This window comes from Gracilinanus agilis, chromosome 2 (genome assembly GCF_016433145.1).
Source record: "Gracilinanus agilis isolate LMUSP501 chromosome 2, AgileGrace, whole genome shotgun sequence".
Taxonomy (NCBI): domain Eukaryota; kingdom Metazoa; phylum Chordata; class Mammalia; order Didelphimorphia; family Didelphidae; genus Gracilinanus; species Gracilinanus agilis.
The window spans coordinates 676,588,615-676,614,916 of record NC_058131.1 but is presented as its reverse complement, the minus strand read 5'-3'; the positions used below and the strand labels follow the sequence as shown (position 1 = coordinate 676,614,916).

At 42.1% G+C, this 26,302-nt stretch overlaps 1 protein-coding gene across 2 annotated transcripts; it reads right to left on the bottom strand.

The window, feature by feature from the left end:
• Positions 1–2,732: 2,732 nt before the first annotated feature.
• UBL7 (ubiquitin like 7) lies at positions 2,733–26,235 on the bottom strand. Of its 2 annotated transcripts, none has more exons than XM_044662835.1 (11): positions 26,183–26,235; positions 25,184–25,396; positions 23,816–23,935; positions 18,604–18,686; positions 17,706–17,790; positions 14,290–14,347; positions 9,127–9,260; positions 8,821–8,870; positions 8,031–8,198; positions 7,119–7,241; positions 2,733–2,980 (listed from the first exon to the last, which is right to left on the bottom strand). In XM_044662835.1, the coding sequence occupies exons 1-11, from the start codon at positions 26,220–26,222 to the stop codon at positions 2,843–2,845; spliced, it is 1,212 nt and encodes a 403-aa protein (XP_044518770.1). In that variant the 5' UTR covers positions 26,223–26,235; the 3' UTR covers positions 2,733–2,842. The 2 variants fall into 2 exon arrangements, with proteins under 2 accessions (XP_044518770.1, XP_044518771.1); XM_044662836.1 differs by lacking the exon at positions 26,183–26,235 and adding an exon at positions 26,133–26,161.
• Between the last annotated feature and the right edge of the window lie 67 nt (positions 26,236–26,302).

Sequence of the window (26,302 nt, the reverse complement as noted above, 5' to 3'; positions counted from 1 at the left end):
AAAAAAAATAGTGTGTAAAGGATCATGAAGGGCACTATTATTATAATTTAAAACCCAGTTTTCTGTGAGGTAGAAACTGGTGTTCTAAGTGTAATGTAAATGTAGTTATCGGGATAGTGGATTAACCACTAGTCAACTCTGTTATCTTAACCAAATATCATTACCTCTCTGAGCCTTAGTTTCCACATCTGCAAAAAGGGGACAGTAATAGCTTCATTAGCTACCTCATGGAATTACTGAGGACCAAATGAGAGAATGTGTGTGAAACTTTACAATCATAAAAAGCCACATGAACAAAAGCCACAATTAGTCTCCATCCAGTCCTTTGTACTATGCTTAACCAGTTTTGACCAGCTTTGAAAACCACACTTCGTGCTCGTTCTGTTTCTCAAAAGTATGAGGCTCCAGAACAATTAGGGGTAAATGAAGACGCCTTATCTCTGCCAAGCATCTTCTCCCAAAGCAGCCTTTGAGAAGCCCTAGTGTATAACTGAGACACGAGGCAGCAGCTAAGCCCATGACAAATAAGCAATGGGGGTGGAAGAGGACTGTGCAAATCCAGATCTTCCTACTTTTCTGTTTCCACCACAAAGAGGTACTGCTTTTTCAATATGACTCTGCCCTGCCCAGACTGGAAACTCCTGCCCGGTTCTCTGCCAGCCCAAATATCCTTATTGGGAAAGTTAACAAGGGGTGGCAGTGTAGGAAATCTGCCCTGGTGCTCCATCAGTTATACAACAGAAATGAGTTATAGATTTCCTTTAATTAATATACTATGCCCAAATTAAACCGCATAGGGTGGAGAAAGGGACTTTTCTTGCCTCTCTCCCTCACAAATTATGTGGGAAACCAAGAACAAAGAAAAGCTAGCAGGTCAATGGAGCAGAGCCCAAATCAGTGCCAGAGGGGAGCAGCTGGACTCACGAAGGGCCTTAAGCTCCCACCCTACAAGATCTAGTGAAAGAATGCAGGACTTGGTGCTCAGATAATAGGGGGGGGAGGGGAGAAGGAAGGGGCAGAAGCTATTTTCACATGTGAAAAGCTGTGATAAGTTAGAACCTGTCCAGAGCACAAGCAGGGACAATAGGTAGGCAGATTTCATTTGAAATTCCCTAAAACTAGAGCTGCCCTAAAATGGAAGGTCTGCTTAGGGAAGTCTCAAATGCTGAATGGTCACTTGCTGGGGATGTTGTAGAAGAGCCACCTGTATGGGGGAAGATGCTGGACCTACCTCTGTGCCGCACACACGAGTTCCTCTACTAGATTACCATTTATTAACACTCTCCATGATTGTGTCTGCCTCTGGACATCCTTGAGTAAAAGTATTGCCAAAGGACATCCAGTTGGCATTCACTATCCCAAGGGCTTACTGGCTCCTGGGCCACTCCTTCCAAAGACCTAGCTACCTTTATTATTAATGATCATAACTATTTACATAGAGAACACTGAGTTTGACAACCCTGCGAGGAAGATACTATAGGGATTATGGGCTGTTTTATAGATGAGATGATTTAGGTTCAGAGTTGACACCACTTGCCCATGGTCATACAACTGATCCCCAGGTTCATATTCAGGTTCTGTGATTCTGTCTTCTGATTCCAAGTCTAGTGCTCTCATGCTTTTATGCCTTAGGGTGGTTCCCAAAAGGATCCGGAAGGGGGTGGGTCATAGGAAGGAGGAAAGTATTAAAGGCTCAAATGAAGGGCTGCCAAATCTGATCCCTTTGTGAGAAAGGGAGTTCTAGGGAGATCCTGCTCCAATCTTCTTCTTTCCCAGGAGTCCCATGAGTAAGTAACTCACAAATTAAACTAGAACACCATAAAGTTGTGATCCTGTGCAAACTTCATAGGTTGAACAGGGAACTCCTGATTATGGGATTTCTAAATAGTTACGGAACTTTAAAAAACCCACAACATTCTCTAGAAAGTGAGGGGAATCCTTCCTTATTCCATTCCCGTATGGTAGGGCCCGAGGCTGGGTCTCTTCTTGGGGAGAGATATTTTAACCCTCAACATCTCTGGGGTAATTCCCTCCACATAAACGGAGATTGGGGCCTGTAGAGCTCAACTCCCCAGTTCCACAGAACTGGGCCATGATGCTCTCAAGTCCCCAAACTCTCTAGAACCAATGCCAAAGTCCCATTTTCTATCCAAGGTGGCATGATTGTTAAAGACAGCATCGACACTGTCCAGATCATGGTCCTGAAGCAACAGTATCAGCCTTAGCTACTATCCCTGTATTAGCTATACGAGGGTGTGGCTATGAGAAGGATTCCTCATCATGGACAACCGGAAGTGGGGAATGAAGTGGAATAGAGTAAATAGCCATAACTGAAACTAGATGAAAGCCCCCTACATGCTTGGGGAAACAGCCCAAAACCACTAACTACAAAGGCTATAGAAGTTCCACTCTAGAAACTACAGGGCGCCCCTAAGTCTGTCAACACCCGCCACCCCCTAAGCTACATCCTGCTTTACATAGCACCAACCCGGAACCCCGATCGTCTATAATCTTTACTCTGACTATGCCCCCACCCCCACCCCCACCCCAAACTCTCTTGCTGAGCTTCCCCTAGCATGCTAGAAAGAAAGACTTCCCTTTGCTTGGATTGCATTGTCTCCGTGTGCTCCTTGGGGTCATCTGCTCGGACCCTGACATGATCAGACATTACCTGCTGCTTAACGTCACATTCCCCCACTCTGACTGACTAGGGAGGCTTCACAACATACAAGCAGTTTCCACATAAAGTGTATTGGGGAAATAGGTTGGTCCCGGGACCTTTACAGTCATCTTATCTTTATAGCATCCCAACTGGCCCATGCAATGCTGCCTCTGAAAGGAGTCAAGGAGCCCCTCCAGCAAAGATGAGTTCCAGGGCTGCCTGGATGTCCCCCCCAGTTGCCTGGAGGGCACGGAGGCTCAGCTCATCATCATGGATCCCCATGTCTCGAAGTTGCTGTAGCTGGGGCTGCCACTGGCTCTGTGGAAAGACAAGATAATTGACTATTTCAAATGAATCAACTTTTATTAAGCAAGACTGCACTAAACACCAAGGATAAAAAATATAATCCTGGGCAGGGAGGGAGATGCAGTAAGGTAGCTTAGTAGAATCAGAGCCAGGCCTGGAGACAGAGGTCCAGGGTTCAAATCTGGTCTGACCTTGAGCAAGACACTTAATGCTAATTGTCCTTACCATTCTTCTGCCTTAGAACTGATACTTAATACTGATTCTAAGACAAAATGTAAGGCTTTTTAAAAAAATGTAATAGAAGAGCACAGCTAGGTGGCACAGTGGATAGAGAGCCAGGCCAAGAGAGAGAAGTAGCTGGATTCCAATCTGGCTTCAAACACCTCCTAGCTGTTGGGCCCTAGGCAAGGCTCTCAAGAATGAATTTCTAATAATAAAAATGCAAATTATCACAATGAAGACAGCGAAGGCATCTTAAGATGGCTGAGGAAACTCAAGTCAGATTTGAAAAGGATACATATACCTGAAAATGGAAGTAGAACATATGACTAAGGAATCAACCAAGAAGCATTTATGAAAAACCCTCTCTACTCATTTGTGCTAAAGACTGAGGATGCAAAGAAGACAAAAGCACAATGTTCCATGCTCTCAAGCAGGTTGGTTACACTTTAATGGGGGAGACAACATGTACATGATGGTAACATGTAGGTAAACACAAGGTAGATACAAAGTAGTAAAAAGGTAATGGGGGGGAGGGGAGGGGAGAGAAAGAGAACTCATGGAACCAGGAGAAGCGTTCTACAGAGGCAAAGAGCTCCACCATCAGTGGAGTCTTATAGGAAGCCAGGCATTCCAAGAGGCACAAGTACGAAGGGAGACCATCTCAAGCACAGGGGAAAGTCAGTGCCAAAGAGGGGAAGGGGAGCATAATGTGTGAAGAACAGCCAGCTGGTCAGAATGGTTGAATTATAGTAGAGGAGAATAACAATAAAGAAGACTAGAAAGGCAGGAAAGCTGTGAATAGCTTTAAATGACAAGGAAGAGGGACAGCTAGGAAGCTCAGTGGATATTGAGCCAGGCTTGGAGTTGAGAGGTCCTGGATTCAAATCTAGCTTCAGATGCTCTCTAGCTGTATGACCCAGGGCAAGTCACTACCACAAAAAGTACTGCTATGACTTTTGGTACAGGGTAGGGGTTGATGGTACCCTGACTGTCTAGCACTCATCCTTTTGTCTTAAGAGTTGTTACTAAGAAAGAATGAGTTTAAAAAAATAAAAATAAATGACAAGAACAAAAAAAGAAGGGGATGGACCAAAATGCCTTTATATGTTAAAATGATCTTGTGTTTTTTATATCATCTCCATTTCCAATTTTCCTTTCTCTCCTCTGAGTCTTCTCTCAGAACAACAAATGAAGGAAGAAAGGATCCTCTTCACTCCATTCATACCCCTCCTACTCCAAGTTCTGCAAAACTAGTCAACAAATCTATGAAGTTTGCCAGTATGTACAATGACCCTTTATCTACCTTCTCTACAAAGAAGGGAGGAGGTATATTTTCTCATCATAGGTTCACTAAGAACAATCATGACACCCAACTTTAACTCCTTTTCTGAATGAGTGACTAAACTTGGAAAATCAGGAGTTTGCCACTGTGGATGACATTTATTTGAATTTCAGCACAGCAACTGACAATCTCATGTGATCTTATCATCAACAAAAGGGAAAGCTAATGACAGTATAAGTACAAGGATTTATAAATGGATGAACCCAAATGAGCTAAAAGTCTCTCTTTAAAATGCAGTGCCAAGTGCTCATGGGTACGATGAGCTAACATAATAAAAATGATCATCCTACCCAAATTAATTTACTTATTTAGTGCCATACCTATCAAACTCCCAAAAAACTTTTTTACTGAATTAGAAAAAAACTATAACAAAGTTCATTTGGAAGAACAAAAGACCAAGAATATCAAGGGAAATAATGAAAAGAAAAATATGAAGGAAGGGGGCCTAGCAGTACCAGATCTTAAACTGTACTATAAAGTAGTGGTCATCAAAACAATATGGTACTGGCAAAGAGACAGAAGGGAGGATCAGTGGAATAGACTTGGGGTAAGCAAGCTCAGCAAAACAGTTTTCGATAAACCCAAAGAACCCAGCTTTTGGGACAAAAACTGCTGGGAAAATTGGAAAACAATATGGGAGAGATTGGACCTAGATCAACATCTCCTACCCTATTATCAAGATAAACTCAGAATGGGTGAATGACTTGAATATAAAGAAGGAAACTATAGGTAAATTGGGTGAGCACAAAATAGTATACTTGTCAGATCTATGGGAAGGGAAAGATTTTAAAACCAAGCAAGAGTTGGAAAAAAAAATCACAAAATGTAAAATAAATAATTTCGATTACATTAAACTAAAAAGACAGACAAAACCAATGCTACCAAAATTAGAAAGGAAGCAACAAATTGGGAAAAAATCTTTATAATAAAAAACTCAAAGGTCTAATTACTCAAATATACAAGGAGCTAAATCAATTGTACAAAAAATCAAGCCATCTCCCAATCGATAAATGGGCAAGGGACGTGAATAGACAATTTTCAGATAAAGAAATCAAAAGTCTCGATAGGCACATGAGAAAGTGTTCTAAATCTCTAATAATTAGAGAAATGCAAATCAAAACAACTCTGAGGTATCACCTCACACCTAGCAAATTGACTAAAATGACAACAAGGGAGAGTAATGAATGTTGGAGTGGATGTGGCAAAATTGGGACATTAATGTATTGCTGGTGGAGTTGTGAATTGATCCAACCATTCTGGACAGCAATTTGGAACTATGCTCAAAGGGCTTTAAAAGACTATCTGCCTTTTGATCCAGCCATAGCATTGCTTGGATTATACACCAAAGAGATAATAAGGAAAAAGACTTGTACCAAAATATTTATAGCCGTGCCCTTTGTGGTGGCAAAAAAAAATTGGAAAATGAGAGGATGTCCTTTGATTGGGGAATGGCTGAACAAATTGTGGTATCTGTTGGTAATGGAATACTATTGTGCTCAAAGGAAAAAAGAACTGGAAGAATTCCATGTGAACTGGAATGACCTCCAGGAATTGATGCAGAGTGAAAGGAGCAGAACCAGGAGAACATTGTACACAGAGACTGATACACTGTGGTACAATCGAACATAACAGACTTCTCTACTAGTAGCAATGCAAGAATCCAGAGCAAGGCTGAGGGACTGATGAGAAAGAAAACTAGCCACATTCAGAGGAAGAATTGTGGGAGGAGAAACACAGAGGAAAAACAACTGCTTGAACACATGGGCTGATGGGGATATTACTGGGGATGAAGACACTAAACGATAACTCTAGTCCAACTATCAATAATATGGAATTAGGTCTTGATCAATGATACATATAAAACCCAGTAGAACTGTGCATCAGCTAAGGGAGGTTTGGGGGAGAGGGAAAGAACATGAAATATATAACTATGGGAAAATATTCAAAATAAAAACCCAAAAATAAATAAATAATTAAAATAAAATAAAATAAAATGCCAGGGACGGGTGTACTTTGGCAAAAAAGCCCAAATGATGTTGGGCTGCACAGTGTCAAGGATACTGTGGTATCCTAAACAAGAAAGGCAATCATCCCACAGGGCTGTATCCACCAATCAAGCTACAGCAAAGATTATACCTCATGTTTGGATGATCACATCTAGGGGAAGATGACCGGATAATAAAGGGTCTAAAAAATATGATATGACAGGAACTGCTAAAAGAATCAGGAATGTTTATGCAAAAGAAGACTTAATGAAAATTTAAACATATGAAAGGCTCTTAAATGGAAGAGTTTGGATTTATTATGGGTGATCTCAGACAGCAGGCCCAGGGTATGAAAATTAGAATAAGGCAAATTTCAGCTCAAAGGAAGAAAGAACTTCATGTTCTGGGATGATCTGAGAGCATGAGTCACGTGCCACCACAGACTGGAGGATCATTTGTTGGAAATGGTGCAGAGGGAATCTGCATCAGCTAAGATTTTGACTATCCTCACTAAGATCCTTTCCCACTTCAAGATTCCATAAGAAAGGCAGCAATAACTGGTTCACACACTCTATATTTAGGACATAGCTGAGGAACTTACCTGAAGGTTTGGCTGACCTGAGGCCTGCAGGGCATGCTGGAGGGCCTGACTGAAGAGATCATTAGTAATAGGAGTACCTGACTGGACACTAGTGGACATTGGAGAGGTGCCTGAAGAATGGCCCTAGAAACAAATCAGTTATTAATAACATCCTTGTAGCAATCTCAAAGTTTATCTGCTCCCCAGTAAGTTTCCTTTCTCTCCAGCCCCCAAATCACCTACTAGGAGTATTATCTGCTCCATTTTTCCCCTGCTGCCCAACAGGGTAAACATGTATCTTTACTCAAAAGCAAGTAGTCCATAGGGTCCTTCACATGGGTGAGAGAGGTTCTAATCTCTGCCTGAGCAGCCCTCCCTACACCTGTGGGATCAGAACTCTTGGGTTCAGACTCCCACTTGGAATTAATCACTTCCCTTCTTTTTAAGGAGAAAGCAACTAAAGACAGGTTTCCTGCTTAGCAGCCCTAAGCAAAAGGTTTAGAAACTGACCCACAATGGCACAGGCTATATGAGCAGTAATGAGCTCTGTCCCCAGAAGTATCCAGCATAGGCTATGAAATCACCTGTCAAAGATGATGCAGCAGGGATCCCAAGAATAGAGAGGAGCCTGGACTTGACTTCAAAGGTCCCTTCCTACTCTAGGATTCCTTAACTCTACTAAAAATAGCTAAAGAAAGCAAAAGAGAATCCTGGGAATATGATTTTCTTAGATTCTCAGTCATTAAAGTAGGGCTCATCTGTGAGCAGAAGGAACAATGTGCTATAGTTACTAAACTTCAGAGGAGAGCCTGGCACCTCCATCAAGCCCTGGAATTGGCAGCAGCCAAGGGAAATGTCCCTCACAGCAGGGTTCCACTTTCCTTGAGGCCTGCCTCATGCTTAATCCTCCATATCTAACCCTCTTACCCTTACCTGGGTCCCAGGGGTAGGGGTGTGAGAGCTGCTCTCTGGAGTGCTGGCCAGGGCCAGGGCTGTGGCCAGCTCACTCTGTGTGATGGGCCGAGGGCCAGCTGCTCCACTGTATCCCAGTGATGCTGGGCGTGAGCTCGATGTGCTGCTGGATGGTGTGGACCTTGTGCTCTGGAGGAGAAAATAAGCATCAGAATAAGGCCTTGTGGACAAGCTGGGCAAGTGTAATTTATGACTTAGAAAACTTTGGGGGGAGGTCCTCATCATGTTAAAAGCCACAATAAGCAACCCCTAATCATATGGCAGCTCCAAAAGTCTCTAAGGGAATTCAGTTTATTGAAGCCAGGGAAAGGAAAAGAATAAGAGGAGACCCAGAGCTGGGATGCTAAAAGAACCCACATTTGGGAGCAGCTGGATGGCTCAGTGGATTGAGAGCCAGGCTTAGAAACAGGAGGTCCTAGGTTCAAATCTGGCCTCAGACACTTCCTAGCTGTGTGACCCTGGGCAAGTCACTTAACCCCCATTGCCTAGCCCTGTAACAAATAAAATTAATATAGAAGGATACATAAAAAGATATTAGAGCCTATAAAAAATAAATAAATAAATAAATAGAGTGTATGTATGTCAATGTCTCCCTGGAAAGAGGCATTCCAAACCCAAGGCTGGCACAATTAAAAAAAAAAAAAAAAACTCACATTTAACTGAGAGGTTCAAAGGGAACCCCACTCCTCCATGGGGGCTTTCCCCCAGAACATGCTGCTGTACTAAAGAGAAAGTAGCCAAGATTACTTACTGGATGAAAGTCATCTTCATCATCAGAGAGTCCTTCAAACAAGAAGCCACCTGGTCCAGGGGAGAACAGGTTTCAGTAAGAACAGTGGAGAGCCACAGAATCAGTTCCAAAATTCATTTTAAGTTACTCTCTAACAAATTTCTACTTCATTCTCTGTCTCTGGAAAATTCCGGGACAGATGCATTTCACTGGCTCAAGCTGAGTGTTCCCAATATCCCCAGCAATATACAGAGCCCTTCGGGGATGTCAATCCCTGCACTATTAACTCTAAAAGGCTTCTGATCTCCCAAAAGGCAGCTTGCTTACCTGGCATGTCCCTGTAGGAACTAGAAGGTAGGTTTCGAGTGGAGCTCTCTGCCACTGGGAGTGGAGTGCTGCCAGCCACTGAGTGCAGAACCAGGATGATGGCGTTGACTAGAGCAGGGTGAGCAGGGACCAGTCTGGGGAAAGGACACCAGCAGGTAAGTGATTTGCCAAAAGCTAAGTCTAAGATAGGAGTTCCCTTAAGGGAGGAATCCCTCAAACCAGGGATTGTCCTCTAGGAGATATAGACATGTTTGTTCTGCCTACCACCCCCACCCCCCTCTATTTACAATGGGAGAGTTTTCTATTAGTACAAACAACAGTAAAAAATTGCCTTGAACCACATATCTACCAACAGAAGAGGTCAAAGGTGAAGGAGGCTTTGGTTGGTCAGTCGAGGCTTTGTGAAGCACCTGCTATGTGCCAAGCACTGTGCCTGGCACTGGGAATACAAAGAGAGGTAAAAGACAATCCCTGCTCTCAAGGAGATCAGGCTTATGGGAGAGTCAACAAGCCAACAACAGCTCTAGCCAAACAAGTTCTATATGGGACAAATAGGAAACAGTCAATAGAGCAGTAAGGATCAGGAAATGCTCCTCTTCTTGCATAAGATGGAATTTTAGCTGAGAACTAAAGGAAGCCTGGAAAGATGGGAGGCAGATATGTGGAGGGAGAGTATTCCAGGAAGAGCTAAGGGAAATGTCTAGAGCCTGGAGATGAGGTATCTTGTGCAATGGACAACCAGGTCAGGGTCACTAGATCAGAGCCCATGGTGAGGTATAAGAAGTTTGGAGGGGGCAGGGGAAGTGAGAGGGGCTTTCAGCCAAACAGAGGAGTTTATATTTGATCCTATGAGAGGGAGTCAATGATGCTTATTGAACTGTGGGGAGGTCAGATCTGCTCTTTAGGAAGATCAATTTGATACCTAAATGGAGTCTGGATTAGAGTGGGGAAATAGCTGAAGCAAGAAGACTAACCAGGAGGCTGTTACAACAGTTCAGGTATAAGGAGATGAGGGTCTGCACCAATCAGTGCAGTGGCAGTATCACAGGAGACAAGGCAGCATGTACAAAAGATGTTAAGAAGAAAAAAATTGCTAGGATCTGGCCACAGGTGTGATGTAAGAGCCGAGAAAGAACGAAGATTTGGTCATTAGATGATTGGGAGGGATATTGGGGGAGAGGGTTGGAGGCAAAAGAGAACATATCCAACGTTGGATATGTTCAATTTAAGATGTCTATGGGGGTGAGGGAAACTGGGTGGCTCAGTGGATTGAGAGCCAGGCCCAGAGATGGGAGGTCCTGGGTTCAAATCTGACCTCAGACACTTCCTAGCTGTATGACCCTGGGCAAGTCATTTAACCCCCATTGCCTAGCCCTTACCACTCTTCTGCCTTAGAACCAATACATATTATTGATTCTACGGTAGAAGGTAAGGGTTTAAAAAAATTTTAAAAATTTTAATTTGTCTATGGGGCATCCAATTTGAGATGTATCATAATGAGCGCTAGGAGATATGAAAGGGAGAAGAGGAAGATTGAAGCAAATGGCCTTAATTTTTTCAGTAAAATAAGGCAAGGTTATAAGTTGAGAAGGTGAAAGGAAAGCCATGGAAGGTTTAAGGAGGGGGTGAAAAGGTTTGGAAGAGCTGCTATTATGAAATAAATACCTATAGGATTTATATATGGATCCAGTCAGTACACTTTCCTTTGTTTTCCAGATTTATTCAGCACTATGCATGTAGGAACAAAGGTAGCAGATGGTAGGAGTGATCCAAGGCTGAGGTTTGTGGAAAGGTAAGACTGATGATACTAGAAGGGACCATGAGACTCAAGAGAATAGAGTGTAAAATAGATGAAATGGTTTTCATGGTCAAGATGAGGAAGCCAAGAGAATGTAGCTAGTCTGGGGTAATGGCCTGGGAAATCCAGGATAGGCTAAAAGATGGGAAGGACCATGTCTGGGGTTGGGAGGGAGAGATGGAATGACAATTGATAGTGATCAAATGGAGGGAACTTCAGGGTTCACAACCACGGAGGTGGTGCATTTGTGGGTGCCAGCAAGATCAAGGTTCTGCTGTGGTGGAGGTCACAGGAAATGAGTAAGATGAACTACTGGGAGGGCAGGATGTCTGACAGAATAGCAATATGTATGTCCAAGTTCCCAAATATTAGAGCAAGAGAGTTGGAGATGAAGAGAAACATCATGGGCCACACTCATTGAAAAAGATAGGGAGTATCCTGGAGGTCTGGTAGACAACAGCTACTAAAATTCTGACTGAGTAGAAGATATGGATTGAGTGAGCCTCAGAGAAATGACTGAATGGCAATAGAGAACCTGGAAGTAAGGTTTGATGGAGAACAAAGAGCAGTCAAACTCCCCCACCTTGAACAACAAATAGAGGAGAAAATGAGTAAAAATGCAGCCAGAGAACCAGGAGTCAGAAAGACCTAGAAGATGGAAGGCCTAAGAAGATTTTAGATGAAAGCACAGTAAAAGGGATGGGTAGCTTTAGAGTGTGACATTGTAGGGTAAGAGGAGAAGGATGAGGTTGAGGGGAATGAAAATATTAGTTTGGGTAGGAGGGACAGAGAATGAGGTTTGAATGATGACAGCCAGAGGTTCCAATTCACTGGGATGAGGAGTTTGTTAACCATTAAGTTCAGGTTGATTTTACTGTCCAGAGGAGTTAGATCTGTGAGTGGAATCTTCAGGCCAGGGGACAAACAGTGGGAGCTGAAGCAAGGGCGTTATTCTCCTTCCCCTAAGGAAGGAAGGGGACCAGGCTGGAGAGTTGATGGACTGGCCTTTCCTTTTCCCCAGAAAAGAGGAGCCTAGAGTTCCATGGGATGGTGTTTTTCCTTTTCCAGGGGGAGACAGGAGATCTGACAGGATTGGAAGGGCATTTTCTCCTCTTACTCCAAAAGCAGGAGACTAGGGCCCTTGCCTGGCATTTTTCTCCTTTTCTCAAGAGAAAAACTCCTTCCACAGATGCCTAAACAGAGTGCCTTCTGCACTGTTTCATGAATACACTAAAAACATTCCAACATTCATGCTTTTATTTACCAAGTTCCCCTTACCTAGAATACTCTCCTTCTCTGCTCCCCTGAACTCTAGCCTTCCTTTAAGCTCCTGCTCAAAAAATCCCTCCTCCTTCCTCTGACCTCTTCTGGCTCTTCTTGGGGCCACATGATACCTGTTGCCTCTTGGTACAGACAAGAGCAGTCCTGGCCAAGTGAAGCATTTGCTTTAAAGTACTGAGTGCAGGAGCTGTCTTGCATATTTCTTGTCTCTCCTCTTCCTCTGTCTCCACCTGGCATTCAACTGGATTAACATACTTACGTTGATAAATTGAGCCACAGCTAATAGCTCTGCCTAACAAAAGGATGAGGACATGCCTAGTCTACCTTGCTTCAGGTATTAGGTGCCAGCTGGGTTGAAGTCCAGCGCTGGCCCATCCAGGAGAAATCTTTAGCAATCACAACCCACCTACCCCCAATCCTCTCATCACAATGAGGCTGGGACAGTCGCCCACCTGACCTTTGGGGCTTACGGGTGGTCTTGATTCTATCCCAAATCCCTGGCTTTAGTCACTTGTAACTATTTAGTCACCACAAACCAGTACATACAACACTAGCCAGGGTAGGAAGAGAATCAATAGCGCTTGGAAAAGGCAAAGAGTTTGTGTGGCCTTAAGCAAGTCATTTACTTGATCCAAGTCTTAGTTTCATCTATAAAGTGGGAAGGGAAGGAAATAAACATTTATATAGTACCTACTATGTGCCAAGTACTGTGCTAAGTGCTTTAAAAAGACTGTCTCATAACTACTCTGGAAGGTACTGTCATCTAAGGAAACTGAGATAGAGGTTAAATGACTTGCTCAGGGTCACTCAGCTAGTAAGTGTCTAAGGAGGGATTTAAACTCGAGTCTTCCTGACTCCAAGCCCAGGCCTCTGTCCACTGTACCACCTCATTGCCACATAGTGTTATGAAAATGCTAGTGATGGTGTTTGAATAGGGAGAGAGAGACCCTAACCACAGCTAGATGTGAGTATAATTTGTTCCCACACCAGCTGGGTTTAGTCTCCTTTAAGAGCCCAAGATTCTCTGCTCACAACAAGGACTTAGTGACCAATCCAGTCAGGCAGCTGGTAGGTGTTGCCAGGAAGTAGAATGTGACTTCCTGAAACCATAGGTGGAAATAAAGAAACTGACTTGGAAAGACTAAAGCCAGCAAGTGATGTTACCCGGATCTGACTGCTTGAGATTATTTGCTATTATTAAGGTAAGTAGTTGGTTTCAAAGATTATCTAGGATTATTAGGATCAAACGGTTTATTTGTAATCAAACAGAGAGTAGGTAAGAGGGAGTAGGAAAGGTGGGTGAAGGTATCCTAAATGATCTTACCTAATATTAGAAACTAAAATAAATCTTGAAACACGAGTTGTTCCTAAGGTGCAGAGTATGTGAAGGCCTTGAGGGCACTCCCCAACTCTGTTGCTGTTAGTAGCTGAGCCCAGAGGCTGTCAGGCCCTTGGGTCAGGTATTGTTTTCTTGAAAGTAGCTGTTGACTCTTGCTAGATTTAAAGGTTGTTGGCTATGCCAATAAGGTACTGATTTGGCTTGCAATGAAGGTTGTCCCTACCTGCCTGTCTACCCAAATCTCCCAAACCACCCAGGGGCCCAGTTCCACCACCTCCTCCCTAACCCTTGAGATGAGAGAAAGAAGTGAAGTCCCCAGGGGTTTGTGGACTCCCTTTTATACCCTGTCCTTAACTGTCACCCTGGCACACACCCTGGGAGCTTTGCCAGGTTCTGTGTTCCAAAGTGGCAAACTACTAACTTGCACCCACAGAAAATGGCTGCCCATTTTTGCATATCACAAGAGACTCTCCTAGTGCCCTTCTTTTGTTGTCCCTGACTCCTGCCTCTTCGAGTTTTCCAAATAACTTAGATGGCCTTCCCAGAAACAAGCTTTCAGCACCAACAAGCCTGTATAATTCTTCTGAAAATCCCGTTGAAAGCCAACAACAAAAGGCTTGCATTCTGACATTCTCTCAGGCCCTTTCTGCAATTCTCATCTTCAATAGTTTTTCTGAACAGAGCCAACCCTCTCTCTCCTGGGTCCTATAAAAGAGCCTGGTCCCATGAGTCACACCCCACTTACGTATCCAGCATGCTGGGATCAGCAAAGACAGAGAAGAGATCTTTGTCCTGAAGCACTCCTGTAAGAGAGAGAAAATACATGTGAGAGTAAGGAGCTGATTCAAGCTATCCAATGCACTCTACTGGTCACAGGGTTCTGGGGGGAGATAGCTCCCTAAGGAAGTGGGTTTCCAAACAAACCTCCTGGAAAGAACTGGTAGGCATGCAGTCCTAGTCCTTAAATATGGATTAGGCATGAGAAACTGTCTAATAAAGTAGCCACTGACACCAATAGGAAGCACCCAAGAAAGGTCAGCCCCCATGGTGTGCTGCCTTTACACACCTGGGCTCCTCTACACAGAACATCCTTCCTAAAGATTTATACAAAAATATTTATAGCCACACTCTGTGGTACAATTGGGGATTTGATTGAGGAATGGCTGAACAAATTGTGGTATCTGATAAGTGATGGAATACTATTGTGCTGAAAGGAATAATGAACTGGAGGAATTCCATGTGAACTGGAAAGACCTCCAGGAACTGATGCAGAGTGAAAGGAGCAGAACCAGGAGAACATTGTACACAGAGACTGATACACTGTGGTAAAATAGAATGTAATGGACTTCTGTACCAGCAGCAATGCAAAGATCCAGGACAACTCTGAGGGATTATGAGAAAGAACGTCATCCACACCCAGATAAAGAACTGTGGGAGCAGAAACACAGAAGAAAAACAACTGCTTGTTCACATGGGTCAATGGGGACATGATTGGGAATGTAGACTCTAAACGATCACCCTAGTACAAATGTTAATAATATGGAAATAGGTCTTGATCAACGACACATGTAAAACCCAGTGAAATTGCTCATTGGCTATGGAAGGGGAGTGGGAGGAGGAGAGGGAAAGAACATGATTCATGTAACCATGGAAAAATATTCTTAAATAAATAAATAAACTTAGTTAAAAATAAAAAGAACATCCTTCCTCTCCTCTCTGCTGAACCCAATCAATCAAACAATACTTATTACACACCTATCATAGTAAGGCACAATGCTAGGCACTGGGGTCATAAATACAACAAGAAGAAAGTCCTGCCTTCAAGAAGACTATTCTATTGGGAGACACTACATGTTCATAGATTAGTAAATAGAGGATCTAACAAAATATTGCTATGGAGAAGGAATGGATGACATCTCTAACAACTTAGGAGGGCACCATTAAGTGGGATATTCAAGAAGCTCCTCTTACAAGAGATGGCCTATGAATCTTTTATTTTTTTAAACCCTTACTTTCTGTCTTAGCAACAACTCTAAGAAGAGCACGGGTTAGCCAAATGAAGTTAGGTGACCTGCCCAAAGTCACACAACTAGGACATGTCTGAGGACAGGTTTTTTTGTTGTTGTTTTTTTAATACCCTTACCTTCAGTCTTAGAATCAATTCTAATAGAATCTATTAGTTCCAAGGAGGAAGAGCTTCTAAGGGCTAGGCAATAGAGGTTAAATGATTTACTCAGGATCACATATTTAGGAAGTGTCTGGGGTCAAATTTAAACCCAGGACATCCTATCACTGTGCCACTTAGCTACCTCTGAGGCCACATTTGAACTCAGGTCCTCCCAATTCCAGACCTGGTATTCTATCCACTGTACCACCTAGCTGCCCCAGCATTGCCATTACATGGAGACACCTTGTGTAAAGGCAAGTGAGCTGGAAATGGAATGTCATAGACAGGAACAGATAAGAACAAATCTGGCCCAATCTCCAAGAAATGGCTTCAGAAGAGATCCATGACTTCATTTCTCTGACCCAGGTCAGGAGGTTGCTTTAAAACTGATTGAATTCAAGTCAACAAATACTAGACACTAAATCTGTACAAGGCCTTGTCTGAGTGCTGCAAAGGCCATGATGAAATCAAGCTAAGTCAAAGACCCACAATGTCCAGGTCTGATTCTGGGCTCTCATCTCCTCTGGGGAGCCTTTTCCAATAACCTGAGCCAATAATAAGCTCTATAGGATCACAGAATTTCAACATGTTAGGCCCAACTTAGGCTCCAAAAAGAACCTTCTCTACAAGAAGGACTTCCCATAGTTTCACCATGATGGGATGACTATTCCCATATTTTATCATCTTTACCAATTTGCTGGGTATAACCTCATAGTTGTTTTCATTCACATTTAACTTATTACTCAGTGATCTTTCATATGGTTGTTAGTTCTTTTGAGAACTATCTGTTCAGTATCCTTTAATTTCTTGTCCAATAGGGAATGATTCTTGGCCTTATATATTTATGATATTTCCCTATATATCTTAGCAGGTTGTAAGCAGAAAAATTTAATATATTTAATTTTCTTCTAATAAAACTTTTCTTCTTATTCCAGTTGCATTGATTTAAATGGTTCAAAATGTTTTCAATTTTTTTTTTCTTTATACAAGAGGAGGTTCTCTGGCTAGGGAAATAGTTCTACATTGTGAAATGAAGGTGATAAAAAAAACTCAACAAAAATTAAAGATAGCAGGACTTTAAAAAGGGGGGGGGGTGAGAAAGAAAAGCATATCAGAAGAGAACAATGTCATGAAAGAGAGAGCAGTATCAAAAAGAAAAATGCAACAGAAAGATCAAGGACTACAAACAGATCACTGGATTTAGCCAATAAAATGGTCACTGGTCACCTTGCAATGAACAGTTTTAGGAGAGTGATAGGAACTAGGGCCAAACTGCAGAGGTTGAAAAGTAAGTAGAATAAGTGAAGAATAAGGTGCAGAAGTACGTGCTCATCTTTATATAAATGCTCTAAATTGACTGATATAAATCTGGTAATGAAGGAAGAAAGAAAAGACAAGAGCTCAAGGGGATAGAGAGGTAAAGAGAAAGTCATTTTCTTTTGTATGGGAGAGACCCAGCTGTGTTTCTTAAGCAGAGAAGACACTGATAGTGAAGAAGATATTAAAGCTGATGTATACAATAGGGACCATCAAAGAAGCAAGGTAGAGGAGCCTGGAGATGGTAGTTTGGGGAGCACAAATCAGAGAAGGTCAGAAGCAGATAGAGTGATTTTGAGATGGGGGGAGGTGGGGAGACAGAAAGATCACTAAAATCGAGAGTTTCTCCTTACTCAATAAAGATTTGAGGTCACCTGTTGGAAAGTGGTTTTAGAGGAAAGGTTTCCAACCATCGCTGTGGCCATAAAGATGAAGCTGATGATGGCACAAGGGAGAAAGATACTGGTATTATCTATCCTTCTTTTACAAATGAGAACACTGAGGCTCAGAAAGTTCCAGAGGAACTTGTACTTAGGGTCCCACAGAAAGTATCTGATGTAGCATAGGAACCCAGATCTTCCTAACTCCAAGTACAACACACATAGATAGTCAACAGAAATAAAAAAAATATACTTTAACAATTCTCACAGTCACCTCAGATTCTTTATGGCACTTACCCAGTGCAATGGGATCATTGCTGAGGCCTGGGGTGGCTACGATGATCTGATCCAATGATTCTTTATTCCCCAGCATCTTAAAAACCTATGGAAGAGATGAAGACATCCCAAAACAATCAGCAAACACCTCCATCTTGCAGAATAGTCCTTTTAACAATTTTGACTTTTTAAAATGGTTATAACAATAAAGTACATATACTATGTTAAACAAGAGCCTGGGCAATAGCTTCAGTATTAGCAGAATCCTTCCCTTATTTTTCTAAGAGATGGCAAAGTTTGAGGGAGGACAAAGAAACATTAAGGATAAAAGAATCTAAGCAGATCTCTTTGGTCCTGCCCCCAATCGATACTTTTTTGATGATAATGACATCTGAGAACAAATGTCTTGGGTCCCTGCCCACAGCCAAAAGCCTCTCATGTATACCAGAACTCCTTTTTGATCCATAACTAGCTATAATTATCCATTCTGATAACCTTTTTCCCATGGTGAGGTCATTAGATTTGGATTTAATTCTGCCAATCTATCTGGCAGGAATGATTAGTGCCATTATACAGATGAAAATATGGGTCCCAGAGAGCTGAAGCAATTTATTCCGTCAAAATAATAAAGCAAAGCAAAAAATGAAGTCCTGGGTTTTTGCCCTGGAGACATATAGTTATTCCAATGGACCAAGATTGGCGCTCTATCATTAATAGGGACTCCATCTACCCAGACCTTTCACAGGAACACAAAAGATCCCCTGATACCCAAAGACATGCCAAGAACACCCCAAGGACATCTTGGTTGCTATGACAACAGTTCTCAGATTCCACAGTCCCCTTCACACTGTGTCCTGTAATCCTGGCTAACCAAATGGGTGATAAGAAACCCAAAGTTGGACTTATGTCTCATACTCACTGCATCTCGGTAGGCAGGGCTGCTATGCAAGGCAGTGTGCAAAACCCGGAACTCCCTCTGGGCAGCCACTTTGTCCACAGGCTCTGGAGGCAAGAGGTTCCCACAAGAGAGGTGAGGCTCAGGCAGAAGCATAAGCACACAAGCTTAAAGCAAGGCCTCAAAGAGTATTTAGTTCAACCCTTCACTTGAGAAGAGGCCCAGGGAAGACAGGGCCTGGCTGAGAAGATAGAGCAGCTGAACTCCCTGCCTCCCCAAGGCTGCTCTCTCCCAGACTGGGCTGGGGCTGCAGTCCCATACTTCGAGGCCTCAGTTCCATCTTTGGTTACATTCCTGCCCACTTACACACAACCCCACATGGTCCTAGTCATGATTCTTGCCAGATAATGACCTCTGGATAGATGATAAGGTTGTGGGGAAATAACTTGGGGTCATTTCCCCAACAGCAGCCAAAAAAGCAGGATCTTTTTTTTTTTTTTTAAACCCTTACCTTCTGTCTTGGAGTCAATACTGTGTATTGGCTCCAAGGCAGAAGAGTGGTAAGGGTAGGCAATGGGGGTCAAGTGACTTGCCCAGGGTCACACAGCTGAGAAGTGGCTGAGGCCAGATTTGATCCTAGGACCTCCCATCTCTAGGCCTGAGTCTCATTCCACTGAGCTACCCAGCTGCCCCCTAACAGCAGGATCCTTTTTAAAGACCACCCCCTCTCATCTTCCACCCCCATCCCCTTTACAAAACTTCTGAATGTGGAATGTTCAAGAGGCCTTCAATAGCCTATCATTTTAGTAGATTACAAGGTAAGTAAAAATCCAGTTTTCTTTTTTTTAATTTGGTTTTCTTTTTTAATTTTTAAATATTTTTCCATGTTTACATGATTCATTTTCTTTCCCTCTCCTCTTCCCTCCCACCTCCCAGAGCCCACAAGCAATTCCACTGGGTTACAAATGTAACTTGACACCTATTCCCATATTCATTTTTGCTATAGAGTGAATTTTTAAAGCCTAAACCCCAAATCACAAACCCATATATACATGTGCTAAGTGATGTCATATGTTTTGCTTTTGCTTTTCTGCTCCCATAGTTATTTCTTTCAATGTGGATAGACAGGAGTGTCCTGGCTTGTTGTATTGCTACTAGTAGCAAAGCCCATTACATTGGATTTTTCCACAATGTTTTACTTTCTTGTGTACAGTGTTTTTCTGGTTCTGCTCATTTCACTATGCATCAGTTCACTGAGGTTCTCCCAGTTCATATAGAAAGCCTCTAGTTCATTATTCCTTTCAGCATAATAGTATTCCATCACCATCAGATACAATTTGTTTGGCCATTTCCCAACTGAGGGACACCCCCTCATTTTCCAATTTTTTGCCACCACGAAGAGCATGGCTATGAATATTTTTGTTCAAATATTTTTCATTATTATCTCTTTGGGGCGCAAACCCAGCAGTGGTTTATAACATTTTTTAAAATGATTATTCATAGCTTTGATTTCATCTGAAAACTGCCTATTCTTATCCCTTGACCATTTGTCAATTGGGGAATGGTTTGATTTCGTGTAAATTTGACTCAGTTCTTTATATATTTGAGAAATGAGATCTTTATCAGAGAAATTTGTTATAAAAATTTTTTTCCCAGTTTGTTGCTTCCTTTCTAATCTTGGTTGCATTGGTTTTGTTTGTACAAAACCTTTTTAATTGAATGTAATCAAATGCAAATTAAAATAACCCTGAGGTACCACTTCACACCTATCAGATTGGCCAATATGACAGTAAAGGAAAATGATAAATGTTGAAGGGGATGTGACAAAATTGGGACACTAATGCACTGTTGGTGGAGTTGTGAACTGATCCAACCATTCTGGAGGGTAATTTGGAATTATGCCCAAAAGGCTATAAAATAGTGCTTTTGATCCAATAATACCACTACTATATATATATATCCCAAAAAGATTTTTAAAAAAGAGAGAAAGGGCCTGTTTGTACAAAAATATTTATAGCTGCTCTCTTCGCGGTGGCAAAGAATTGGAAATTAAAGGTATGTCCCTTGATTGGGGAATATTGTGGTACATGTTGGTGATGGAATACTTTTGTGCTGTAAGGAATGATGAACAGGATGATTTCAGAAAGAGCTGGAAAGACCTACATGAACTGATGGAGAATGAAATAAACAGAACTAGGAAAACAATGTACACAGTTAACAGTAATATTGTGAAACAATAAAATATGATAGACTTTGCTACTAACGGCAATACAATGATCCAGAACAATTCTGAGGGACTTATGAAAAAGAATGCCATCATCCTCCAGAGAAAGGACTGTTGGAGTAAGAATGACAATGGAAGCATATGATTTATCACTTGTTTATTTGGGCATATGTTTTAGGGTTTTGATTTTGTAAGATTATTCACTTAGAAAAATGAATAATATGGAAACATGTTTTGTGTGATAATACATGTATAAACCAAATTGAATTGTTTGCCAGCTGCAGAAGTGGGGAGGTGTGGAGATAATAATATGCAAAAGCTAAGGATTATATTTTTACAAGTTTTCTTAATAGCTTGTGAGAGTCATTTAAGATTTGGTAGAGGGGGTATTATGAGAAGAAAGCAAATGGTGATATTAAAGGATACCCCCAATTGCATTAAAGGATACCCCCAATTGCTCAATGCTTCATCTCCTCTGCAGCAGGCACAGGGACAGTCTCCAACTATTGGCACTTTTAAGCTTTTGAGTATTAACAAAAGGTTTAAGAACAATACTGATGGGGGCAGCTAGGTGGCTTAGTGGATACAAAACCAGACCTAGAAATGGGAGATCCTGGGTTCAGATCTAGGCTCAGATATTTCCTGACTGTGTGACCCTGAATAAGTCACTTAATCCCCCCACTGCCTAACCCTAACCACTCTTCTGCCTTAAACCAAAAATATACAGTACTGATTCTAAGATGGAGGGTAAATGTTTTTTTAAAAAAGAGCAAAAAACAACAGCAGCAACATAAAAACAATGCTGGTCCTATTTTTTCCATATTTCCAATCTAGAAAGTGGAGTATTTTCCACCCATTAGATATAATATTGGTAAATTCATCCTCGAACTTTGGCTCTTAAGGACTTGACCATCAGAAAACATTTTTGTACCTAAATGCAGAGAGGGTTTGAGCTTTCCTCCCTTCAAAGGAGCATACAGCTAGTTGCCTTTTTAAAAAAAAAAAGTTTTTTGAGGAATGGAGGTCTAGAATCAGGAAAGAAAATTGATCATATTTTACCAAGGTCTCTTTAAATGATATATGGCAAGGATTATAGGTTCAAAATGTTTTTGTGGCTTACTTAATTTGGCTTCATACAAATCTTTGTTCAGTTCCTTGGGAGTAGGGATTGTTTTATTTTGCAGGGGTTTTTTTATGCCCATCAACCAGCACATGGTCCATACAACTCAGATTCTGTTTGTTGAATGCTGGAAGAAATTCAAGGGAAACAGGCCTATTGATGAATACATTACTGGTTCACCTGTGATGGCGCCCAGCCATCCTGGAGAGCAATTCAGATCCATGCCCCTAAAATTAATAAACTCTGTCTTCTTTGGACACAACTCTATTGTTATTTACCCTAGGCACCAAAGTAAAAAAGGTACAAAAAATATGTAGAATCAATCTTGTTCTAGTAATTAAAAACCAAAAACTAAGGAGATGCCCACATGCTGGAAATTGGCTAAACAAACTTTGGTAAGATATGGCAAGATGGATGGTTATCAGAGGAAAATGGGAAAACCTCTATGATTTGATACAGAGTTAAGTGAGACAAACTAGAACAATTTATATCATGACAACATTATAGAGAAAAAGAACATTTAAAGACTTAGGGACTGATTAATACAATCCTTACCTAGTCCAGAGGACTGAAGATGAATCATACCACCCACCCCCTACCAGAGATGGACTTAAAATACAAAATGAGACAAGTTTTGTTTTGTTTTTTAAACCCTTACCTTCCATCTTAGAATCAATACTGTGCATTGGTTCTAAGGCAGAAGAGTGGTAAAGGTTAGGCAATGGGGTTAAGTGACTTGCCCAGGGTCACACAGCTAGGAAGTATCTGAGGTCAAATTTGAACCTAGGACCTCCCATCTCTAGGCCTGACTCTCATTCCACTGGGCTACCCAGCTTCCCCCTGCAACAAGCATTTTTGAACATGGCCAATATGTGGATCTGTTTTGCTAGACTAGTGTTGGTTGGGAGGGTTTTGTTTTTTGTTTTGTTCAACTGACAGGAAGGGCATTAGAACTGATAGATAAAGCCTGTAAAATAAACAAAGCGACCAAAACATTGAATGTAGGTTGACTGCCTGAAGAAAGGAGTAAAGAGCCATAAATTTCAAGCTCATGACTATGAATTGCTGTTAGCATTCCAAAAAAGGTGTCAAAAGTACTGTAAAATGTGTTCATTTTTCAACAAAACAATCTAGAGCCCTAGTGTTTTCTAACCTTTAGGTAAATAAGTTCTCAATATATCCTAGTTCTTCGGTACCTCCAAGTCAAATCATCACCTCATGGATATAGTATGTAGCCAGATTATATATAATGTTATCTGTTAGCTCTTTTAAAAATGTGTTCCAATTTTTCTCTTCAATGAGCATCAAAAACAGACACCAAATTTAATCAGAAATAAGTTCCAGGCAATATACTAATATACTTGCTCTTCCCCATTCATGTCCCATAACTTGAATGCTCTTCTTCCTCATTTCTACCTTATGAAGTCCCCACATCATTTAAGTTCAGTTCAATACCATTTCTCCCAGGAGACCTGTTCTGTCCCACGTCCTCCAAGATGATGATAATTCTCCCCTATTCCCCATCCCCACAATTCCTTTGAATATATTTGGTTTTTACTTAGAATTTCTGTCTTTGTATCCCCAGCACTTATCCCATCACAGGCACTCAAATCCTTGTGAATTGATTTAAAATGTCAAGTAAATACTTGCCCAAGAGGCCAGAAATGATAGAAATGCAAGAAGGGGACTGACATTACAGAAAGAGACAAAGTCAATACTGTCTTTTTCATTTATGGGAAATTCAAAAGTGAATAATAGATAATTCTTGTAACAGCCTCATTAAGTGATGTCTCTAAGCCTGACCCCATCAATTCACTGCATGTTCCTTCCCTTGAAAAATATAATTTCTGAAAATGTTCCTGGCTATCTGAGAACACCAAATTCTCTCTCACCTGCTTTCTGATCTGGCTCAGGCCATGACTTTCGAAGAACATGGACTGTGGACCCAGGCTGAATGCCATAGAAATCAAGGGTCTGGTCATCCTTCAACTTTCGACCACAGTAGATTAAATCTGAAAAAGATCAGGAGGACCAGAATTTAAGAATACTTCTGAACAATTTAAGAATATAAGAAAAAGGGGCAACTAGGTGGCAAAGTGGATAGAGTGCCAGGCCTGGAGTTAAGAGGACCTGGGTTCAAATCTGGCCTTAGACACTTCCTAGTTGTGTGACCCTATGCAAATCATCTAATCATGTTTGCCTGGCCCCTGCTTTTCTGTCATAAGATTTTTCCTAAAACAGAAAGGGTTTACATTTTTTTTTAAAGAATAGGAGAACATATTTACAAATACTCCTGAACAAGCTATATCAACTGACACAGGGCATTTTTTTAATCATAAAGAGAAGATGAAAATTTATATTTCCAAGTAAAATTATAATAAAATGTTCATGCCAACTGAGATGCCTGGTTCTTTAAGTGTTATACTTGTTGACTATCTATTTTTCTGACTATAAATTCCTTCGGATTTATGACTAAGAGCTCCAAAGGAATGATGTGCTATAGGAAAAGGGCAGTAGATTTGGATTTGAAATTGGAATTGGTCAGAAGAGCTTGGTTCAAATTCTGGATCTGCTGCCTTCTACCTGAGTGATGCTGGATGAGTCGCTGCCCCTGAGTTTCTCTTACCTCATTTGTTAAAATTAAGGCACTGGACTAGAAAATCTCGTGTCCCTTTTAGCTCTAAATCTCATAATCCCAATAGCAAGATGTATGTGTGTGCAGGTTTGTAAAGTGACACATATACTCAAGTGTCATTGTTCACAAATATTTTGATTATGGTAGTATGTATGAGATTGGTCCCATTGGCCTGAGAGGAGTCCCTTGTGAACCCTTGGCTTCTGAACAAAGCACAATCCCAATATGATGATGTCACAAACACTAGGCACACAGTGGAACATTAGAATCAGAGAGCTAGGACTATAAGAGATATGAGATCATCCGGTCCAATATGCCCTTAACATTTAACTATAGGAGATAGGTGGACACTTTTTCACTGACTTTCACTTTAAAAACTCTTCTGAAAAAGACAATGTGATAACAACCTAACTTTGATTCTTTTATCAGATTTTAGAGTCAAAATTCTAGAGTCTAAGAATTCCACATGATCTCTGCTCTATTTCCTAACTATTCAGTTTGGCCAAAGTAGTAGGACCTCATTTCTGACAATAAAAAGCAACAAATAGAGTGAATAGTCTGCTTTGCCACATCTGAGATGTTCAGAATCCTGAAATAGGCCCAGATGGTTTAAACCGAGACTCACCAATCAGCTCCGGATCTGGGACTGACTCCTGCAGTTTGCCAGCAATGAGCTGCTTCAAAAATGATATACTGTAGGCACCCAAGGAATATTCGCCTAGCTCTGTCTCTGGCAACCGGAGAATGGACTTCGGGGCCAGCGGCTGGTCAGCCAGTTTCACTGCAAGGTGCCAGTCCGAGAGAGACATCCTCTCTCCTTCTCGCTCTCTCTTCCTCCCTGGAAGAAAGCAAACTCTCAAACCACCACCCCTTAGAGGCTGAAACAATAAATAGTCATTTTTCTGTCTGCCTCTAACCTGGACAGGAGCCTATCTCGGAGGCCAGGACAATAAACCTCAAGGATTCCTATTATACTCCTTGTGGCCTTCCTATTTTCCTACCCAACCTGATTATTATTATGACATCATTTCCATGGCTCGTCATCTTGATTTTTGCTAAAGCCTGCATTAGACAATGGCGAGATCTGGGCTTGATCATTTCGCAGGAATTTGCTTCATGACTTTGGGCATTTCGGGGCCTCCTTGTACTTTTGTTTGTACGTATTGAACACTTAATAAATGTTTGTTGGATTGAAATGAATTGAACTGGAAGCCTGGGAATGCTTCGTAAACAAAGGGCTCGGTTCTTCCAAATAAGCCCGGGCCCAAACCACTCATCCCCTGGGAGCTGGACCTCCGGGCCGGCTATACTGAGGGCCCGGACTGGGCCAAGGCCCTCCGCGGTCCAGCTCCCTCCTCTGTCCGAGGCTCGAGATCAGGGCCTTCCCCACGGGCCAGGCCGCGGGGGGGGGGGGGGGGAAGGAAGAAGGGGGGGGACAGGAGGGAGAAGGCCCAAGGCAGAGTGGATGGGGTGCAGCACTATCGGGGCTGTCGTCGGTGTCACTGCGGAGCGTGGCCCCCAAAGCGCAGGAACCGAGCCCGCCCCGGGGTCCGTCACCGGGCCCATCCCCTCACCCGTCCCGCGGAAGGAGCCCGGCCGCAGAGCCGCCGGGGTAGACACTCACTCGGTCCCTCACGCCGGAAGCCGGAAGCTCCGTGTTGCATGCTGGGAATTGCAGTTTTCTATGTCCCTCCCCCACCCCTCCACCCTTCCCACTTACCCATGCATCCATCCACCCACCCAC

Bases quoted from the DNA above. Each gene is read 5' to 3' on its own strand.
- UBL7 (XM_044662835.1), bottom strand. From the start codon at position 26,222: ATGCAACACGGAGCTTCCGGCTTCCGGCGTGAGGGACCGA. The intron at 17,791-18,603 runs GTGAGTATGAGA...TCTCTTCCATAG, and splicing joins GCCCTGCCTACCGAGATGCA to GTTTTTAAGATGCTGGGGAA. The intron at 7,242-8,030 runs GTAAGGGTAAGA...ATTTGTTTCTAG, and splicing joins CCCCTACCCCTGGGACCCAG to GGCCATTCTTCAGGCACCTC.